Raw genomic sequence first — 22,883 nt, 5'->3', positions numbered from 1 at the left:
CAGCAAGGAGTCATCATGTCAGGTAGTCCTGGGGCATGGTCCTAGGGCTCAGGTCCTCCGAGAGAGAGAAGGAGAGAATTAGAGAACGCACACTTAGATTCACACAGGACACCGAATTGGACAGGAGAAGTACTCCAGATATAACAAACTGACCCCAGCCCCCCGACACATAAACTACTGCAGCATAAATACTGGAGGCTGAGACAGGAGGGGTCAGGAGACACTGTGGCCCCACCCGAGGACACCCCCGGACAGGGCCAAACAGGAAGGATATAACCCCACCCACTTTGCCAAAGCACAGCCCCCACACCACTGGAGGGATATCTTCAACCACCAACTTACCATCCTGAGACAAAGCTGAGTATAGCCCGCAAAGATCTCCGCCATGGCACAACCCAAGGGGGGGGGGGGCGCCAACCCAGACAGGATGACCACATCAGTGAATCAACCCACTCAGGTGACGCACCCCCTCCAGGGACGGCATGAGAGAGCCCCAGCAAGCCAGTGACTCAGCCCCTGTAATAGGGTTAGAGGCAGAGAATCCCAGTGGAAAGAGGGGAACCGGCCAGGCAGAGACAGCAAGGGAGGCTGTCATTTTACATGTCATTTTACATTTCATGGAAAGACATTCATGGAGAAACAGCAGCCATTCAGTCAGAGTAAACAACGTGAATGTGGGAAAAGTAGCCTTCTTACTGGAACTGTTGAGAGTCAATGTTGCTATCGTTTCCAAAAGAGAGAGAGAGAGAGAGAGACATTCCATAACAAAGGCATCCCCTACAAAGAGATGAACCTGGAGAAGAGTCCCCTAAGCAAGCTGGTCCTGGGGCTCTGTTCACAAACAGACCCCACAGAGCCCCAAGGACAGCAACACAATTAGACCCAATTGTAACAATAATTACTTGACACATTGGAAAGAATTAACAAAACAAACAGAGCAAACTAGTATGTTATTTGCCCCTAAACAGAGAGGACACCGTGGCAGAATACCTGACCACTGTGATTGACCAAAACTTAAGGAAAGCCTTGACTACTGTATGTACAGACTCAATGAGCATAGCCTTGCTATTGAGCCGTAGGCAGACCTGGCTCTCAAGAGAAGACAGGCACACTGCCCACAAAATGAGGTGGAAACTGAGTTGCACTTCATAACATCCTGCCAAATGTATGACCATATTAGAGACACATATTTCCCTCAGATTACACAGACCTACAAAGAATTTAAAAACAAACCCAATTTTGATAAACTCCCATATGTATTGGGTGAAATACCACAGTGTGCCATCACAGCAGCAAGATTTGTGACCTGTTGCTACAAGAAAAGGGCAACCAGTGAAGAACAAACACCAATGTAAATACAGCCCATATTTATGTTTATTAATTTTCCTTCTTGTACTTTAACTATTTGCACAACATCACATTTGAAATGTCTTTTTTCTTTTGGAACTTTTGTGAGTGTAATGTTTAATGTTCATTTTTAAAAATGGTTTATTTCACTTTTGTTTATTATCTATTTCACTTGCTTTGGCAATGTAAAAATATGTTTCCCATATCAATAAGCCCCTTAAATTGAATTTAATTGAATTGAGAGAGCGAGAGCGAGAGAGAGAGAGAGAGAGAGAGAGAGAGAGAGAGAGAGAGAGAGAGAGAGAGAGAGAGAGAGAGAGAGAGAGAGAGAAAGAGAGAGAGAGAGAGAGAGAGAGTCATTTTCAATTTTCTTTGTGGAATTAGATTCTGGATATTTATTTGTTTTATTTGTTATACTGTACATACGGCTATAGGATCTTAGTTTGATCACTCTTTTGCTTCTGAGAATATGCAAACTTGAAGTGTATTTGAGTTTTAAAAAGGCTTCTAAAGTTTGTAATTTCCACTTTGAAATGTAAGACTTGATTTGCATCAACGAGAAATGTATCAGCCCCTACATAAATGTCCATTCATTACAATCCACATAATAATTCACATTTCCAGTTGCTGCATGATTATTTTCGTGCTGTAACAAACTGGCTCAAATTAAAATCGGTTTACCAGTTTTTGATTAGTACTTGTAGCTATTCTTATTGTTGTTGATGTTGTTTTCATTGTTTTATGTGTATAACTTTGCTCTGGCAACATTGCATTTGAATTTTAGAGAGAGAGAGGCTGACTCAGGATTCTCCCCTCCCCTTTCCTCCCCTCTCTCTCTCCTTTCCTCCCCTCTCTCTCTCCTTTCCTCCCCTCTCTCTCCTCAGCTGATCAACACCACTTGAAGAGACTTCTACAAGAGGTAAGTTACTGCATGCTTTACTATCAATCACATTATCTGTCATTCTGCGGTAGCTTCTGCACAATGCCAAGAGTGCACGTCTCACGCAGTTCCGCATCTTTAATTTGGCTACATTAAATGTAATGTCTAACTGATGGGCGTCGTCAGAACTTGCAGAGAGGAGGATAGAGCAGCACCAGAGGGCTGGTGAAGTTGCATATCAGCAGCCGCAGCTAGTTTCAATAGTTGGCTGCCTCTCAACAGGACCATACAGGCATGGCCGTAATTACACATGAGGACACGGAGTTGCTGACTGTTTTTTAGGAACTCAGTCAGGATCTCAAATTCTGGTGAGAGTTAGAATAGAGAATAGACAAGGTTCAATTACGAAACTTAGTCATTCATCAGCAGTTTTCCTCCTGCTATATGTCACTCAATTAGCCCGTCATAAAACATTTTTGGATTAGTCTAGGGTATAATTACAATCTCAATTGCATACTCCTTGCGTCCTCTCTCCTCGCCTCATTCTCAAAACCCATTGGAGGAGAAGGTCAGAGAGGAGGGATCTCTGCCTTTCTCAGTCAATGGGTTTCGGGAAGGAGAGAGGACACGAGGAGTGTGCAATTCAGAATCTACCTAGTTAGTCTAGCTATCTATCTACATTTTTAGTAATCGGGGCCATTACTGACAGGTAACGCTGGGCACGAGCCCAGGGGCCCTGACCTCCAATTGGCCCCCATTGATTTTGTTTGTCACTCTCACTCAGATATCATATTAACATGACATAAGTCATGGCAAAATAGGTAGAATTGCATGGAATTAGCTTTAAAAAGGCAAAAATGTATCCCAACCCCATCGTAAAACATGTAGAATACCTCCGTCTGTATGTATTAAACTTTAGTTTATTATCCAGGTGCTGAGTTAATGTGTAGCGGCTAATTGTATAGCTAATAGGCTATGTGTTTGTAGGTCAACTGTGGTACATGAAGCTACAGGATGGTTGGGGTCCTTTTTGCTTGTTTTTGCTGTTTTCTAAATAGCATTTGAGACTTTTGAAATAGTATAGAAATGCAGTAAAAGAACTTAAACGGCTTAATATTTTCAACATTTCACAGTATTTTTCCAACAGCATTATATATATAAAAAACAAAAAAATGCACTATGCAGAAACCGCTCTGCCATTTCCTGGTTGCTACTATTTGAATAGTTCGCCTAATTTCAGTTTATGTGACAAAACAAGCAAGTATAGAGTAGAGAATCATTGTACCATTTAAACCACTGTGAAATACACTATATACACAAAAGATTGTGGACATCCCTTCAAATTAGTGGTTTCGGCTATTTCAGCCACACCCGTTAATGACAGGTGTATAAAATTGAGCACACAGCCATGCAATCTTCATAGACAAACATTTGCAGTAGAATGGCTTTACTGAAGAGTGACTTTCAACATGGCACCGTCATAGGATGCCACCTTTCCAAACAAGTTCCAAACTGCGTCTGGAAGCAATGTCAGCACAAGAACTGTTCGATGGGAGCTTCATGAAATGGGTTTCCATGTCCTAGCAGTATCACACAAGCCTAAGATTACCATGTGTAATGCCATGCATCAGCTGGAGTGATGTAAAGATTGCCGCCATTGGACTCTGGAGCAGCGGAAACGCGTTCTCTGGGGTGACGAATCACGCTTCACCATCTGGCAGTCCGACAGACGAATCTGGGTTTGGCAGATGCCAGGAAAAGTCTTCCTACCCCAATGCATGGTGCCAACTGTAAAGTTTGGTGGAGGAGGAATAATGGTCTGGGGCTGTTGTTCATGGTTCGGGCTAGGCCCCTTCGCTCCAATGAAGGGAAATATTAACTCTACAGCATACAATGACATTCTAGATGATTCTGTGCTTCTAACTTTGTGGCAACAGTTTGGGGAAGGCCCTTTCCTGTTTCAGCCTGACAATGCCCCCGTGCACAAAGCGAAGTCCATACAGAAATGGTTTGTCGAGATTGGTGTGGAAGAACTTGACAGGCCTGCAAAGAACCCTGAACTCAACCCCATTGACCACCTTTGGGATGAATTTTAACTCCAACTGCGAGCCAGGCCTAATCGCCCAACATCAGTGCCCGATCTCACTAATACTCTTGTGGCTGAATGGAAGTAAGTCCCTGCAGCAATGTTCCAACATCTAGTGGAAAGCCTTCCCAGAAGAGTGGAGGCTGTTATAGCAGCAAAGGGGAAACCAACTCCATATTAATGCCCATGATTTTGGAATGAGATGTTCGACGTGCAGGTATCCAATTAATTTTGGTAATGTAAGGTAAGGCCATATATGGCCATATTACTTTTCCGTGTGGGGCATCTTGCTCCGAGATGCTAATGTACATGATTTATCTAATGCAGATTAGTCTACTGATGCATTCCACTGGCTTTATTAACATGTTCTCAAGTCTAGCACACCACCAGATCATATAGCTTTAAACCCATACTGTACCATGTCATATGCCAAGTCAAACTTGATTAACCATGCTTGCGTTACCATCCCCTTGGTCCAGGACTGCAGGCCAGCTTTGCTGTAGTGTATGGATATTAACTCAAACAATGTGTGCTGGATCAGCTGAATCCTGATTCATGAAGTCAGCCTTTACGCTCTGTTTGCTCTAGAGCTCTACCCAGTGGGCATCCCAAATGGCACCCTTTTCCCATAGAGCACAACTTTTTTGACCAGGGCCGGAAGCACTGCACTATGTACGGTATAGGTTGCAATTTGGGATGGCGTCCAAATGTCCATCTTCTAAACTGTACAATTAACTCTGTGGCACAACTGTTAAATAAAGAGGCTGAATGATTTAAAGCACTCCTTTACTATCAATTAGTTATTTCTTACCCTTTGGTAGTAACAAAACATTTGGCACATAGCTAGCCTGTACAATCCAAAAATGATCAAGATACTTGTAACGCTTGTCGTCTGGGGAAGGAGAGGAGGACCAAGGTGCAGCGTGGTAAGTGTTCATATTTTAAATATTTTAATGAACACTGAAAACAAAACAATAAACGAACAGTCCTGTAAGGTGCACCACAACACTAAACAGAAAACAACCACCCACAAAACACAATGGAAAACAGGCTACCTAAATATGGTTCTCAATCAGGGACAACGATTGACAGCTGCCTCTGATTGAGAACCATACCAGGCCAAATACAGAAATAGAAAATCATAGACAAACTAACATAGACAACCCACCCAACTCACGCCCTGCTTTGCTGTAGGGGCGGCAGGGTAGCCTAGTGGTTAGAGCATTGGACTAGTAACCGGAAGGTTGCAAGTTCAAACCCCTGTGCTGACAAGGTACAATTCTGTCATTCTGCCCCTGAACAGGCAGTTAACCCACTGTTCCCAGGCCGTCATTGAAAATAAGAATGTGTTCTTAACTGACTTGCCTGGTTAAATAAAAAAACGCCCTGACCATACTAAAACAAAAGACAAAACTAAGGTCAGAGCGTGACAATACTGTACCTCGGTACACTTCACAAGTTTACATGGTTCACATATTTTGCGGAGATTAAGCATTCCTTTCTACAGACAACTATGCTGTATCCCGTGCATATGACACTCAACTTTGATTAGATTTTGAATTGACAATCCCAGAAAAAGACCTTCAAGATCACTCAGATGTCTGCAGATCATGGACATTTATTCCAGGGACATTATGGAAGAAGCTATAGCATTGCTATACTTTTGGTTTGTGAATGAGAGCCACACTAGTGTTTCTTCTGTGGATTTTCATTGGGCCAATGTTTTGTCACTGCAATGAGCTATGGATCTAAAATGGCACCTTAGTATAACAGCTGTGTTGCACTGTCTGTCTGAGACTAAAGAGCTGGCATCATAGAAAATGACCAATAATGGTCATGGTTTGAATCGAAGCTCCTGACAACAACAGTGGTTGCTGTCTCATGGATAGTTCATAGCTGGCTCGTGTTCACCATTCCTAAACTTTCCCTGCTCCCCTGCTCCCCCCTGCTTTCCCTGCTCCCCTATGCAAATATATGGTATGTTTTCTCTGGATCCAAAGTCCTCTTTTTCCCACTCTCCTGGAACAGCAGTGGGACACGTAATAATTCAGTTACTAAGCAGACTGATATTTCAGGAATGTTTTTTTCCATCTTATTCATGTGGATATTCATTAAACCAGTATAGCAGGGGGTTTCTCAAACTTCTTTTGGCCCACGACCACATTTTGATATCTGAAAATGATTGCAACCCCAAACATGTGAAAAGAAAATGCATGTAATTAACAGCCGATGATTACTTTGTTAATTGGGGCTATGGCAGTCCATTGTAAAACATTCTAACTGTATTTCTGATTGTGTTCTCAAATCACAATCACATACTTTTAATGCGGGGCTATGAAAGTCAATTGCAAATTAGTCTGACATAATTACTCTTATCTCACCACCCCTAATTAGATGGGTGTGCTTGATCCATGTCGTGTTGGAGCTTCTCAAAGTCAGGGGGTGTGGTGTACTGTCCGCACCTCATCTCTCCTGTCACATCCAACCTGGATCAAATGTATTTTCTTCTAATACAGAGGAGAGCACTGAATCAGCATACCGTGAGTTTTAATGTTCGGAGGGAGACGGCACAGTGTTCCCTTTGAGTCATAAACCAAAACTCCTCCATAGTGACCCTTGAATGCCTTGTCTTCAGCATTCAGTCACATGGCAGCTCGATCAGCTGCTCAATTTCACTTACCGGCATGTCAACTAAGCCAGGGTCACAGTCAAATCAGCTAAATCTGATTGGTCACTCATCTGTAGAAATGTTTTGTATTTCCCCTTCATGCTTGCGTTCAGTTCGTTCAGTTTCACAAATATGTCTGTTACATAGGCAAGGAGAGAAATGTTATTTTCATTACACAGAAAGATTTACTTCCATTGCGAATGACAACAGTTCCTCTCTCAATTCCAATAATCTTTCCAACACTCCACCTCGATAACCAACAAGCCTTGGTGTGAAATAGAACATTGTCATGCTCTGATCCCATATCTCCACAAAGTTTTGCAAACAGGCATGTGCAATGTAGTTTCCACTTGAAGTTACCTGCTGCTTAAATCTCAGAGTTCTGCGCTCAGCTCTTTTGCCACAAGTTGCTCTCGGTGTACCCATTATAGCCCAGTGGGTGTATCATACAATGCATCCATATGGCAGAGGGAGAAACATGTATAACTAGAGTGCAGAGGCCTGCCCACCATCCCGTGATAGATGGAGCCCCATCTGTGCAAAAATCCCACTATTCAATTGAATGGAATCTCTTTTTCGTCAATATAGCCACGCAGCACACTCATCATCCCCTCTGCCGTTTCATGCTCGGGAATACTGAGACATTCGAGGACATGTAGCGAACAAAAGTCAATGAATAGGCATCTCGGCCCTCACAGTTAACATCCATTTGGAGAGGATAAAGTTGTTCAGTCAGTTTGCTTTTGATTGCTAGCTATAGCGTCAATTCTTAGTTTCACTGTGTTATCTGACAAAGGTATTGTTTTCACCATATCAATTGAGGCCGGCAATATCAAAGTCTCTGCAATAGTGTGTGGTTTCACAGGTTAGCAGGCTTAGCCAATAATTCAAGTGCAATGGTCAAGTGCGGCCTTTTCCCACGATCTAAGGGCGCTCTCTGGTTGAATTGTAACTTTTAGATTTGAATCATTTTCATTTAGATTTTTAAGTTAACCACATTACAATGATTTTGAGAGACAAAAACTATATAATATACAGTGCCTTGCGAAAGTATTCGGCCCCCTTAAACTTTGCGACCTTTTGCCACATTTCAGGCTTCAAACATGAAGATAGAAAACTGTATTTTTTTGTGAAGAATCAACAACAAGTGGGACACAATCATGAAGTGGAACGACATTTATTGGATATTTCAAACTTTTTTAACAAATCAAAAACTGAAAAATTGGGCGTGCAAAATTATTCAGCCCCCTTAAGTTAATACTTTGTAGCGCCACCTTTTGCTGCCATTACAGCTGTAAGTTGCTTGGGGTATGTCTCTATCAGTTTTGCACATCGAGAGAGTGATTTTTTTTCCCATTCCTCCTTGCAAAACAGCTCGAGCTCAGTGAGGTTGGATGGAGAGCATTTGTGAACAGCAGTTTTCAGTTCTTTCCACAGATTCTCGATTGGATTCAGGTAGAAAATTGTAAAAATATATAAAAACCCTTGAATAAGTAGGTGTGTCCAAACTTTGACTGTTACTGTGTATATATTTACACAGTCAGAAGTTTACATACACTTAGGTTGGAGTCATTAAAGCTCGTTTATCAACCACTCCACCAATATCTTGTGAACAAACTATAGTTTTAACAAGTCGGTTAGGACATCTACTTCGTGCATGACACAAGTAATTTTTCCAACAATTGTTTACAGACAAATTATTTCACTTATAATTCACTGTATCACAATTCTAGTGGGTCAGAAGTTTACATACACTAAGTTGACTGTGCCTTTAAACAGCTTGGAAAATTCCAGAAAATTATGTCATGGCTTTAGAAGCTTCTGATAGGCTAATTGACATAATTTGAGTCAATTGGAGGTGTACCTGTGGATGTATTTCAAGGCCTACCTTAAAAGTCAGTGCCTCTTTGCTTGACATCATGCGGAATGAAAAGAAATCAGCCAAGACCTCAGAAAAATGTAGATCTCCACAAGTCTGGTTCATCCTTGGGAGCAATTTCCAAATGCCTGAAGGTACCACGTTCATCTGTACAAACAACAGTACGCAAGTATAAACACCATGGGACCACGCAGCCGTCATACCGCTCAGGAAGGAGACGCGTTCTGTCTCCTACAGAATAATGTACTTTGGTGCAAAAAGTGCAAATCAATCCCAGAACAACAGCAAAGGACCTTGTGAAGATGCTGGAGGAAACAAAGTATCTATATCCACAGTAAAACACGTCCTATATCTACATAACCTGAAAGGCCGCTCAGCAAGGAAGAAGCCACTGCTCCAAAACCACCATAAAAATGCCAGACTACGGTTTGCAACTGCACATGGGGACAAAGATCATACTTTTTGGAGAAATGTCTTCTGGTCTGATGAAACAAAAAATAGAACTGGTTTGTCATGTTTGTCATGTTTGGAGGAAAAAGGGGGAGGCTTCCAAGCCGAAGAACACCATCCCAACCGTGAAGCACGGAGGTGGCAGCATCATGTTGTGGGGGTGCCTTGCTGCAGGAGGGACTGGTGCACTTCACAAAATAGATGGCATCATGAGGAAATAAAATTATGTGTATATATTGAAGCAAAATCTCAAGACATCAGTCAGGAAGTTATAGCTTGGTTGAAAATGGGTCTTCCAAATGGACAATGACCCCAAGCATACTTCCAAAGTTGTGGCAAAATGGCTCGAGGACAACCAAGTCAAGGTATTGGAGTGGCCGTCATAAAGCCCTGACCACAGTCCTATAGAAAATTTGTGAGCAGAACTGAAAAAGCGTGTGCGTGTAACCTGATTCAGTTACACCAGCTCTGTCAAGATGAATGGGACAAAATTCACCCAACTTACCATGGGAAGCTTGTGGAAGGCCACCCGAAATGTTTGACCCAAGTTAAACAATTTAAAGGCAACGCTACCAAATACTAATTGAGTGTATGTATACATCTGACCCACTTGGAATGTGATGAAAGATGTAAATGCTGAAATAAATATTTCTCTCTGCTATTATTCTGACATTTCACATTATTAAACTGAAGTGGTGATCCTATCTTACCTAAGACAGGGAATTTTTACTAGGATTAAATGTCAGGAATTGTGAAAAACTGAGTTTAAATGTATTTGGCTAAGGTATGTATGTATGTAAACTTCCGGCTTCAACCGTATATATATTTTACGGTTTATTTATTATTTATTTTTTACCAGATTTTGGAGATTCTGATGGGCTTATACCGAAGCTCATATTAGGCGACCACACATGGGGTCGTTACCCCTAGTTTGGGAACAGCTGCATTATAGTATAATTTACCCTACTCATAGGATAACATAAATACCTCTTTGTCTTACTTGTTTTTTTCTTCATGCTCGAGTCAATCTGTATCTCCGAAGTTCAGCACTATAGCCTGAATTACATTTAAAAGTAATTTCTGATTGAGCCTACATATGCAGTGTTTACATGCTTAAATGGTATTTCTCTCCACTACGAGTGCTTTATTTATTCTGTCAGCAGGACCAATTGACAACTGTACCTTCATGTTTATAATAGCAAACACCACTGTCAATTGGACTTCGGTATAAGCCCATCTTGGATATAATACCCTCAAATAACTCTCCTTGTGCAAAGATTTACAGCATTTACAGCACAAATGTTGTGTCTAAATCTGCCTGTTGTCCTTCCTTGTCCTCTCAGGTGCAGCAACCATGTTTGAACACCTCCTCCTCCTGAGCCCCGTCCTCCTGTTCCTCCCTCTGGTCATCACTGTCCCGTCTCCCGGAGGTGCCCCTCCTACCCCCTGCCGCCGCTGCTGTGACGACCTGGAGCTACAGAAGGGCCCCCCAGCCCCTCAGACGGGGGACCAAAAGAGTGGCCTGAACCAGATGCCTGAAGTCCGCACCTACATCAACATGACTATCCTCAAAGGTGCGCCTGGATTGTGCCTTTACACCTGCAATACACATAGCTTGATCCCAGGTCTCTTTGTGTTGTTTTGCCAACTCCTATGGTGGTTGTCATTCCAAAGACTAAACAGTTTACCAAACATCACAAAAAGATCCGGGACCAGGCTATACTGTACCCACTGATGGAATTCAATTTGATTGGATTATGATTATGTGTATTCCAATCCAAGGCTTCCTTTCATCGCTGTAAGACATGTTCTCCAGTCAGTGGACTAGAGGCTAAAATGTCTGCTGCTATTTCAGAACATTAACCTGGCACTGAACTTGCTTATGTGGCTGAAAACATGTCCAAAAACGTAACAGTTTGTGTGTGTGTGTGTGTGTGCATGTGTGCGTGTGTGTGTGTGCTCACCAGAGAGTATGACCTGGCTTGGAAAAACATACTGTGGCCTTCCAAAAAAAAGTAGCAGAAAAAATTATCCTGTGAAAGATAAGCATAACTCCGGAACCCTAAATTCTCATATACTGAATGGGCTACAATTATGAGAAGTCTGGAGTGACTCTAACTTTATGTAACATTCCTATCTGGAGAAAATCATAAACAATCTATCTACACATAGTCTTCTATGATCCATGTTGTACTGACTTTAATCTCAACATTACCCCATTTGGAACTTTAGTCTACATTACTGTGTCATAGCTCTCTAAGGACTCATGTGCTGTATATTCTCCATCTTGCCTCACAGGGGACAAGGGAAACCGCGGGGACAGGGGGACACCTGGGAAGTCTGGTGAGGAAGGTGCTACTGGATCCCGAGGGCCAATGGGTCCCAAAGGAACCAAGGGCCAGGTGGGCCCCCCAGGGGACACCTGCAAGACCCAGGAAGCAGCCTTCTCGGTGGGGCGTCGCAAGTCCCTCCACAGCGTGGACTACTACCAGGCCCTGGTGTTCGACACAGAGTTCGTCAACCTCCACGGCCACTTTGACATGTTCAAAGGAAAGTTCAACTGCTATGTCCCTGGGATCTACTTCTTCAATGTCAACATCCACACCTGGAACTTTAAGGAGACCTACCTGCACATAATGAGGAATGACAAGGAGCAGGCCATCGTGTACGCCCAGCCCAGCGAGAGGTCCATCATGCAGAGCCAGAGCCTTATGTTGCCCCTTGAGCTCAATGACGAGGTGTGGGTCCGGCTGTACAAGAGGGAGAGGGAGAACGCTGTGTATAGTGACGATGTGGATGTCTACATCACCTTCAACGGATACCTCATCAAGCCCACCCTGGAGTGAGATGACCTGCTGGGTCGTGTTCAGTAGGTACAAAACAGGAAGAAAACGCTCTAAGCAGTGCCAAACGGGGAGGTATTATATGGACTCGTCCAGGAAGAAATGCTTGTTTTCTTTTTCCATTGCAAAATGTTTAAAATGTTTTGGTACGGTGTGCCCTAATGAACACGATCCCCAACTGACATGAAGGGAGGGGGCTAGAGGTCAGAGTTCAGGAGGTTCCGATTGGAAGAGGGGCCTCTTTATGCAGGGTTACTCATTGAAGCACACACCTACTTTTAAGTGCCTTTATACGCTGCAAAGGGATACTGGGGGCTTGTAAGGTAATGACTCCATGTACATATCCATAGCCTCCTTGTCCCCTGTATTGAAAAATAAATATTATTAGATGTATATGCTCACAAGGATGCTGGGAGGGAAAAGACCTATGACACACGGAAAGAGATGTCCCCTTAAAGACACAAACCCCTTTATAAACATCTGGCTGTAATGGATTTCACTGTTGGTTGTTAGCTTTATTAGGAGTTGTCACAGTAAACTGGCACACATTGAAGTGCTTTGAAACCATTAGTGATGCAAGAAAGCCTGGTTGTCTTCCCAAACTCCCAGATTGGTGCTATGCCTTAATACTGTCATTTGTCTCAGATGTTTTGTCTGGACACTAGTCTAGTTTATATGCTGTTTTTTTTGTATGTTCAGTTTCTGAACTCTTGATCAATTTTGTCTGGTAAATCTGTTCACAAGGTCCTGATATTTTCCAGCTGGATATCAGTTGCACAGTGGGTATAAATGAAAAAGACTACAGTAGTCATTACAGTAGGTAAATTTGATCTCACAAGTCCAAATAAGAATAATATGATAATAGTTCAACAGGGATCCCTTGGTAACAGGATACAGAAATTGTATTTACAGTTTGGTGCTCTTTTTGTTTGGTCTTATCTAATCAGAACCTAATGTGGCAAACTAACAGTGCCAGATGGAATAGGGTACCATTGTACCATTCAAATAGGTTTGACATGGATCAAGTATTCAATTGCACAAAGAAGTCCTCTGAAGTAGAAAGATGAATTGATTGATTCCAACAGTTCTCTTGGCAGTATTTCCTTCAATGACAGCAGCTGGGATAAGTCTTGTGAGATTTGGCCCCTTGCCAAATTCGCCTTGCTGAATTTGAATATTTACGGAAATATCAGAGGTTCCTTGTGTGATACTATTTTGCCAGGTACTCTGAAAAGTGATGGCGTGAAACCCAGTAAGACTTCAACAGTAACATTACTTCAGGAAATAGAGCATTTCTGAGGCTAAAGTCAACACAAATCATGTTGCCAGGAGTAGCCTTCTGCTGAAATAACCTACATAATGGATGGTGCTAAAAAAAATCCTTCAATCGTTTTAAAATCACACTGTAATGTGTGGTTTTACTGCAGGTTTATGAATGTCTGTGTGAGAGTTAGAGATGGGCTTTACAGGTATGTAAAAAGGAGGGGGGGCTGTTTTTGTAAAGATTCAAAACAGGATGTCAGAGGGTGCAGGTGAGTTTCCTCTAGTCAGTCATCCAGACACAGCTCAACCCTCATATCACATGCAGAAGGGAGTCCAGAGATCAAACAAAGATAAACTTTTGATCAAAGGGCTGATTAAGTGCAAAGACACAGAGAGTGAATGAAGGACTAAGCAAGACTTTTATATTTGGAACTGAATTGCAAATATAATTCTATATGTGTTTAATGGTGTGACAGACGGTTGCTTTTCAATGGAATGGAAAAAAAGTGCAAGCTATCCAAAACCCTTCCAAGTTCTTACAGTACTGTGGCCCTCATAAACCAATTCCTAACCATGCAGGTCAATGCTTTTAACAACAGGTGGCATCCTTCAGCCAAGTTCAAACCTCTTCTCACAGCACTTCGTTGAATGTTGTTTTTGTGTCAGAATGGGGAATGATTTGATAGGAAGTTAGCTTTGAGAAGCTGGCCATTCAGGGGTGAACTTTTCGTTTAGAAAGTTAGTTAGTAGACACAGGTGTAGAGATGTCACAATTCGAGAACTATTCTTCCTTTATTCATGACAAAATGCTCCAATGAATTCAAAGCTGTTTTGCTGTTCAAGTTACTTGATTGTTTGTCTCCTTATGGTGCTAAATAATGTACAAAAAGGTGCTACATTATATTTAGTTTTATAATTCAAATAAATGTACATATTCTGCTTGAACATGGATGACATATGACCAATACATATTTTCCATGAACTTTGCAAACCTTTGTTAATAAAGATATTGACACATCTTTGTCTCAACCTCAAGCTTGATTGTTCCACACATCTGTCAAACAGTTGCAGTCGAGCAAGGAAAGGTACACAAGAGAAGAGGTCAACGCCCACTGTACATGTCTTCATAATTCAACAACCTCCATTGTTATGTGACCTATCATCTGTTCTTATGAGTGTTGAGGGATTATTGTATCCTTCTGCCAAAGGCAATAAAAATATAATGGTTGGATGGTCCGGTTAGTACACTAGAGTGGAGTTCATGTCGGCAACCTCCCAAATCTCTATGTCACAAGAACGCCCTTGAAATAACTAGGGCCTCCTTTGGACATAGACAACACAGCAATAACAACATATTTCATGATTATGGAGCATTCCTATCCTTCTCTATAGTTGAGTTGACTGAAACATTAGTGGTTTAAATGACACCCGACAGACCACACTGGGCAGGCATTCCCTCTTTGGTCTGGTTTTCTATGTGTTGTCCCAAGGAGCATATACTTTCCTCTTGCCTTAATACAAGTCTTCCACCACACCACAACATTTACTCAGCCAAGACACACGCAATAAGCATTTCAGGGGTTTTTCTTGGTTCAATCTGCAGTGGTGGCCAGCTACACCCTGTCCTCAAACCACAGCCCATTCTACTGCTGTTGTAATGGGGGCTATACATTTGCCTATTATGTACAAACTCACTGCTTGGCAATGGCATGCTATGGTGTCCATCTGCCACACAGACTCCTCTCAAGCAGGACTCCACCTGACTTGATCTTCTGTAGTATAGTTGGTAGAGCATGGTGTTTGCAATGCCAGGATAGAGGGTTTGATTCCCGGGACCACATACGTGAAAGGCCTTGGCCATAGTACTGTAATCTAAGTGCATGTGATAGTCAAATGTATGCTGTAAATCCCATGTCTACGGTAACCACAAGTAGAGCTCATAAACGGGTGCCAGACAGCAATAATTGCTACTACAATTATTGTAGTAAGGCGACATCCCAAATGGCAGTGGTGTAATGTACTTAAGTAAAAATACTTTAAAGTAGTTTTTGGGGGTATCTGTACTGTACTTTACTATTTACATATTTTTAAATAATAATAATAATTAGAGTTTACACCACCTGGTATTCCCAGGCGGTCTCACATCCAAATACCAACTAGGCCCGACGGTAAAGCCACAAGCGTATTATTTTTTCCACCATTTTCTCCCCAAATTACAAGTTTGGCTCATCGCTGCAACTCCCCAATCGGCTCGGGATAGGCAAAAGTTGAGTCATACAACCTCTGAAACATGACCCGACTGGCGGTGCTACATCTTATCACACTGCTCGCTTCACCCGGAAGTAAGCCGCAACAAATGTGTTGGAGGACTGAGGTCAGCTTGCAGGAACCTGGCCCTGCCACAAGGAGTCGCTAGAGTGCAATGAGCCAAAGAAAGCCCCCCCCCCGGTCAAACCCTCCCCTAACCCAGATGGCACTTGTCCAGTTGTGCACTGTCCCACAGGGTTCCCAGTCTGACCGGCTGTGACACAGCCTGGGAATGAACTGCTGCGCTACTCAGGACCCTACTTTACTATCTAGATTGACAACTTTTACTTCACTACATTCCTAATGAGAATATGTACTTTCCCTGACACCCAAAAGTAGTTGTTACATTTTGAATGCTCAGGCAGGACAGCAAAATGCTCCGATTCATACACCTATTAATATAACGCTGGGGTTCACAAAATGTTTTGGCCCACGACCACATTTTGATATCTGAAAATTTGTGCTACCCCAATCATGCGGGAAAAAAATGATGTAATTAACATCCAATGTGTATTTTTTAATGTGGGGCTATGACAGTCAATTGAAAATTAGTCTGACATAATTTCTCTTATCTCACCAACACTAATGAGATGGGTGTGCTTGATGCAAGTTGCACCAGAGCTTCTCAAAGTCAGGGGGCATGGTCGACAGTGCACACCTCATCTCTCCTGTCACATCCAACCTGGATTGATATTTGTTTTTATTGCAGACAAGAGTACTGAATCAGCCGACCATGAGTTTTAATGCTCGGAGGGAGACAGCACAGTATTTCCTTTGAGTCATAAACCAAAACTCCTCCATAGTGACCCATGAATGCTTTGTCTTCAGCATTCGGTCACATGACAGCTCAATCAGCTGTTTGAGTTCACTTACCGGCATGTCAATTGAGCCAGGATCACAGTCAAACGGATTTCGCTGATTCAGTCACTCATTTGTAGATGTTTTTCAGCATTTCACCTTCATGCTTGCTTTCCATTTGTTCAGTCTCCCAAAATATGTCTTTTACTTTTTTTATTTTTTTTATTTCACCTTTATTTAACCAGGTAGGCTAGTTGAGAACAAGTTCTCATTTGCAACTGCGACCTGGCCAAGATAAAGCATAGCAGTGTGAACAGACAACAACACAGAGTTACACATGGAGTAAACAATTATCAAGTCAATAACACAGTAGAAAAAAATAAAAAATAAAAAAGAGAGTCTATATACATTGTGTGCAAAAGGCATGAGGAGGTGGGCGAATAATTACAATTTTGCAGATTAACACTGGAGTGATAAATGATCAGATGGTCATGTACAGGTAGAGATATTGGTGTGCAAAAGAGCAGAAAAGTAAATAAATATGAACAGTATGGGGAAGAGGTAGGTAAAATTGGGTTGGCTATTTACCGATAGACTATGTACAGCTGCAGCGATCGGTTAGCTGCTCAGATAGCAGATGTTTGAAGTTGGTGAGGGAGATAAAAGTCTCCAACTTCAGCGATTTTTGCAATTCGTTCCAGTCACAGGCAGCGGAGAACTGGAACGAAAGGTGGCCAAATGTGGTGTTGGCTTTAGGGATGATCAGTGAGATACACCTACTGGAGCGCATGCTACGGGTGGGTGTTGCCATCGTGACCAGTGAACTGAGATAAGGCGGAGCTTTACCTAGCATGGACTTGTAGATGACCTGGAGCCAGTGGGTCTGGCGACGAATATGTAGCGAGGGCCAGCTGACTAGAGCATACAGGTCGCAGTGGTGGGTGGTATAAGGTGCTTTAGTAACAAAACGGATGGCACTGTGATAAACTGCATCCAGTTTGCTGAGTAGAGTGTTGGAAGCTATTTTGTAGATGACATCGCCGAAGTCGAGGATCGGTAGGATAGTCAGTTGTACTAGGGTAAGTTTGGCGGCGTGAGTGAAGGAGGCTTTGTTGCTGAATAGAAAGCCGACTCTAGATTTGATTTTAGATTGGAGATGTTTGATATGAGTCTGGAAGGAGAGTTTACAGTCTAGCCAGACACCTAGGTACTTATAGATGTACACATACTCTAAGTCAGAACCCTCTAGAGTAGTGATGCTGGATGGGTGGGCAGGTGCGGGCAGTGATCGGTTGAAGAGCAAGCATTTAGTTTTACTTGCATTTAAAAGCAGTTGGAGGCCATGGAAGGAGAGTTATATGGCATTGAAACTCATCTGGAGGTTTGTTAACACAGTGTCCAAAGAAGTGCCAGAGGTATACAGAATGGTGTCGTCTGCGGAGAGGTCGATCGGAGAATCACCAGCAGCAAGAGCGACATCATTGATGTATACAGAGAAGAGAGTCGGCCCGAGAATTGAACCCTGTAGCACCCCCATAGAGACTGCCAGAGGTCCGGACAACAGTTTGACACTGAACACTATCTGAGAAGTAGTTGGGGAACCAGGCAAGTCAATCATTTGAGAAACCAAGTCTGTTGAGTCTGCCAATACGAATGTGGTGATTGACGGAGTCGGAAGCCTTGGCCAGGTCGATGAATATGGCTGCACAGTAATGTCTCTTATCGATGGCGGTTATGATACCGTTTAGAACCTTGAGCGTGGCTGAGGTGCACCCAGTACTTTGCACTTCCCATAGTCTGCTCTTGACTTGGAGTTTGTGAAGAGATCTTTGGTGGCATGTCTTGTAGGGTATGTATGGGTGTCCAAGCTGTGTGCTCGTAGTTTAAACAGACACTTCGGTGCATTTAGCATGTCAACACTTCTTACAAAATGATGAAGTCAATCTCTCCTCCACTTTGAGCCGTGAGAGAGTTACATGCATATTATTAATGCTAGCTCTCAGTGCACATTTTAACCTGTTAAATCTATGGGGGCGCTATTTCATTTTTGGATAAAAAGACGTGCCTGTTTTAAGCGCAATATTTTGTCACAAAAAGATGCTCGACTATGCATATAATTGATAGCTTTGGAAAGAAAACACTCTGAAGTTTCGAGAACTGCAAAGATATTGTCTGTGAGTGCCCCAGAACAGGAGCTACAGGCAAAACCAAGATGAAACTGCAACCAGGAAAAGAGCAGGATTTTTGAGGCTCTGTTTTTCATTGTCTCCTTATATGGCTGTGAATGCGACAGGAATGAGCCTGCCCTATCTATCGTTTCCCCAAGGTGTCTGCAGCATTGTGACGTATTTGTAGGCATATCATTGGAAGATTGACCATAAGAGACTACATTTGCCAGGTGTCCGCCCGGTGTCCTCCGTCGAAATTGTTGCGTCATTTTCAGCTGCTGGTATTTTTCCATGGGATTCTGAGACGAAAGCAGGCTTCCACGAACGGCATATCAATGAAGAGATATGTGAAAAAACACCTTGAGGATTGATTCTAAACCACGTTTGCCATGTTTCGGTCGATATTATGGAGTTAATTTGGAAAAAGTTTGACGTTTTGGTGACTGAATTTTCGGTTCGTTTCGGTAGCCAAATGTGATGTACAAAACGGAGCGATTTCTCCTACACAAAGATACTTTCAGGAAAAACAGAACATTTGCTATGTAACTGAGAGTCTCCTTATTGAAAACATCCGAAGTTCTTCAAAGGTAAATGATTTTATTTATTTGGTTTTCTGGTTTTTGTGAAAATGTTGTGTGCTAAATGCTACGCTAAATGCTAAGCTAGCTAGCAATACTCTTACACAAATGCTTGGTTTGCTATGGTTCAAAAGCATATTTTGAAAATCTGAGATGACAGTGTTGTTAAGAAAAGGCTAAGCTTGAGAGCAGGCATATTTATTTCATTTCATTTGCGATTTTCAGAAATCGTTAACGTTGCGTTATGGTAATGAGCCTGAGGCTGTATTCACGATCCCGGATACGGGATGGGTAGTATCAAGAAAGGAAAGCCGTGCAGCACTGTTCTGAACCAATTGTAAGGTTGGGGTCCCCCACAACAAAACTAGAGCCTGTAGGACCTACCTTGTTGATAATTTTGTTAAAAAGGCAGAGTAGTGCTTTAGTATAGACAGACTTCTCCTAATCTTAGCTACCATTGTATCCACATATTTTGACCATGACACTTTACAATTCAGGGTTACTTCAAGCAGTTTAGTCACCTCAACTTGCTCAATATCCACATGATTTATTACAAGATTTTGTTGGGGTTTATGGTTTAGTGAACGAATTGTCCCCAATACAATGCTTTTAGTTCTTGAAATATTTAGGACTAACTTATTCCTTGCTACCCTTTAAGAAACTAACTTCAGCTCTTTGTTAAGTCTTACAGTGATTTCATTCACTCTAGTAGCTGATGTGTATAGTGTTGAGTCAAGGCTATACACGTCAAGGCCAGTGGCACGTCATTAGTAAAGATTGAAAAAGGTAAGGAGCCTAAACAGCTGCCCTGGGGAAATCCTGAATCTATCTGGATTATGTTGGAGATGATTCCATTAAAAAACACCCTTTGTGTTCTGTTAGACAGGTAACTCTTTACCCACAATATAGCAGGGGATGCAAAGCATAACACGTATGTTTTTCCATCAGCAGACTATGATCGATAATGTCAAAAGCAGCACTGAAGTCTAACAAAACAACCCCCACAATCTTTTTATCATGAATTTCTCTCAGTCAATCATAAGTCATTTGTGCAAGTGCTGTGCTTGTTGAATGTCCTTCCCTATAAAGTGTGCTGAAAGTCTTTTGTCAATTTCGTTACAGTAAAACAGCATTGTATCTGGTCAAACACAATTTTTCTCAAAAGGTTTACTACGGGTTGGTAACATTCTGATTGGTCAGCTATTTGAGCCAGTAAAGGGGGCTTTACTAGTCTTAGGTAGCGGAATTACTTTCACTTCCTTCGAAGCCTTAGGGCACACACTTTCTAGTAGGCTTAGATTGAAGATAGGGCAAATTGGAGTGGCAATATCGTCCGCTATTATCCTCAGTAATTTTCCATCCAAGTTGTCAGAACCCGGTGGCTGATCATTTTTGATAGGCAACAATAATTTTTTCACTTCTTCCATACTCACTTCACGGAATTCAAAATGACAATACTTGTATTTCATAATTTGATCAGTTATTCTTGGATGTGTAGTGTCAGCGTTTGTTGCTGGCATGTCATGCCTAAGTTTGCTAATTTGGCCAATGGTAAAAACATTGAAGTCGTTGGCAATATCAGTGGGTTTTGTGATGAATGTTTTGAATTTTGAATCTGATTCAATGAATGATGGAGCTGAGTTTGCCTTTTTGGCCGAAATTTCATTTAAGGTGTTCCAAAGCTTTTTACTATCATTCTTTATGTCTTTTACCTTTGTTTCATAGTATAGTTTCTTCTTCTTTTTATTCTGTTTAGTCACATGATTTCTCAATTTGCAGTATGTTTGCAAATCGGTTATGCAGCCAGACTTATTTGCCATTCCTTTTGCATCATCCCTCTCAACCATAACATTTTTAAATACCCCATCAATCCACGGGGATGTAACAGTTTGTCAATGGGTGCATGTTTTTTACAAACTGTGATAAGTAATTTCATAAATGTGTCAAGTGCAGCGTCTGGTTGCTCCTCAGTACACAGCGCAGACCAACAAATAGTCTTTATCAAGTATTTCACACATGTTATCCAGATACATACTGTTAGCACTTGGTTGTAGTGCAGCTGCTCATCAGAATGGGCTTTAGGTGAGGCAGATGAACTTATAGCCATATTACTTCAACAGTATTTAACATGAGATCCCCTCTAAGCTTTACAGGAATGTGGTTCTCAACATAAATGGCAACACCTCCACCGTTGGCATTTCTGTATTTTATGTAGATGTTATAGCCATGTATTGCTACCACTGTTCATCAAAGCTATTATCTAAGTGAGTTTCAGAAATGGTCAGAATATAAATGTCATATGTTACTAGCAAATTATTAATTTCATGATCCTTGTTTCCTAAGTTACAATTGTTAACGTGGGCTATTTTTAGCACTTTTCTGTGATACTTGATTGTTTTCATTGTTTTACTGGGAAGCTTAGCAGAAGTAGACATGCTCATGTTAGTTATGTAAGTGCAGGGTGAGCTACACACAGTGGACTTTCTACTAGGGCACACCACCTCAGTGCTAACAGTATAACTCTGGTTCATAGGCACTTGATTTCTGCATACAATAGCTGTGGGGTCAGCAGAGGCATTCAGGACAGTAAGAGGGACATACATTAGGTTACTTACATTGTGTCTTCCAGCGCCCCTGGGATAATGTACATGTGCTTTGGCATTATGACAACTCAGCAACACAATGGTAGGGATTAACTGAGCTGGGATTGGGTCATTGATGAATCATTGTCTCAACGCAGCTTTACATTGCCTGTGAAAGGATCCAGGAACCAAAATGATTTGGTGGCATCCCATCCTCCTTAAAAAACAAGCTTTGTTCCCAGGAGGTATCAACATTGTCAATAAATGTTACACCCACAGAGCTGCAATAGTCTCGTAGGCAGTTATGGAGGGATAAAAGTCTGCTGAAACATTCAATACCACGATTTAGGGAGTGTTTGAGGGGAGTGTTTGTGCTACAGAATAAACACCTCCTCGCCATAAATCAACAATGACACACATAATTGAAAAGTTTCACCGAAGACCTATAAGACCTATATAGACATGAAATGTTTTGTTCAAACAGAAATGACTGTACAGTAAATGGGATAAGGCTATGAGTAACTTGTTTTTTTCATTATTTTATTGTTCATCCTTTGTTAGGATGAATGGAGTATCAATTGCATAAGACCCCATATCCAAAGCAACCTGATAGAAATGTTAATTCTTAAAATGACATCTCTTTCTTCCTCAAATAATCCACCAAAAGTATTTCTTCAAATTCAGATTTTGCTTCTAGACTGCCATCTAGAGTTCAGGCATGGTATCCAGTCTTGCTCTACAATATTTTATTAAAGAAAGACCTAACCAGAGTCACTGGCAGCGTGGTATTTCTGTCTAGACTCTAAATGTAACTTAATGCCTTTCCTGATAATCACTTGTTGACGTGAAACAAGTTGATGAAACCAAAAGTGTCCTTAATTAATACCTGTGTCTTTACATGGTCGTTAGGCAGGCACAGTTATAGTGTAGTGAAAAAAAGTTCATTGAAATGTGTTGTTTTACAGGGTCAGCCATAACAGTACGGCACCCCCGGAGAAAATTAGTGTTAAGTGCATTGCTCAAGTGCACATCGA

At 41.8% G+C, this 22,883-nt stretch overlaps 1 protein-coding gene across 1 annotated transcript; it reads left to right on the top strand.

Annotated features, from left to right (window-relative positions):
* Positions 1-2,195: 2,195 nt before the first annotated feature.
* Positions 2,196-14,434, top strand: c1qtnf6a (C1q and TNF related 6a). Its single transcript, XM_064988623.1, has 3 exons — positions 2,196-2,266; positions 10,654-10,884; positions 11,609-14,434. Exons 2-3 carry the CDS (start codon positions 10,665-10,667, stop codon positions 12,154-12,156), a joined length of 768 nt encoding a protein of 255 aa, XP_064844695.1. The 5' UTR covers positions 2,196-2,266; positions 10,654-10,664; the 3' UTR covers positions 12,157-14,434.
* Positions 14,435-22,883: the final 8,449 nt, after the last annotated feature.

The sequence above is a fragment of the Oncorhynchus masou genome, chromosome 15 (genome assembly GCF_036934945.1).
Source record: "Oncorhynchus masou masou isolate Uvic2021 chromosome 15, UVic_Omas_1.1, whole genome shotgun sequence".
NCBI lineage: Eukaryota > Metazoa > Chordata > Actinopteri > Salmoniformes > Salmonidae > Oncorhynchus > Oncorhynchus masou.
The sequence above is the reverse complement of the archived record's forward strand: the minus strand, read 5'-3'. Positions and strand labels throughout refer to the sequence as shown.

Bases quoted from the DNA above. Each gene is read 5' to 3' on its own strand.
- c1qtnf6a (XM_064988623.1), top strand. From the start codon at position 10,665: ATGTTTGAACACCTCCTCCTCCTGAGCCCCGTCCTCCTGTTCCTCCCT. The intron at 10,885-11,608 runs GTGCGCCTGGAT...CTTGCCTCACAG, and splicing joins CAACATGACTATCCTCAAAG to GGGACAAGGGAAACCGCGGG.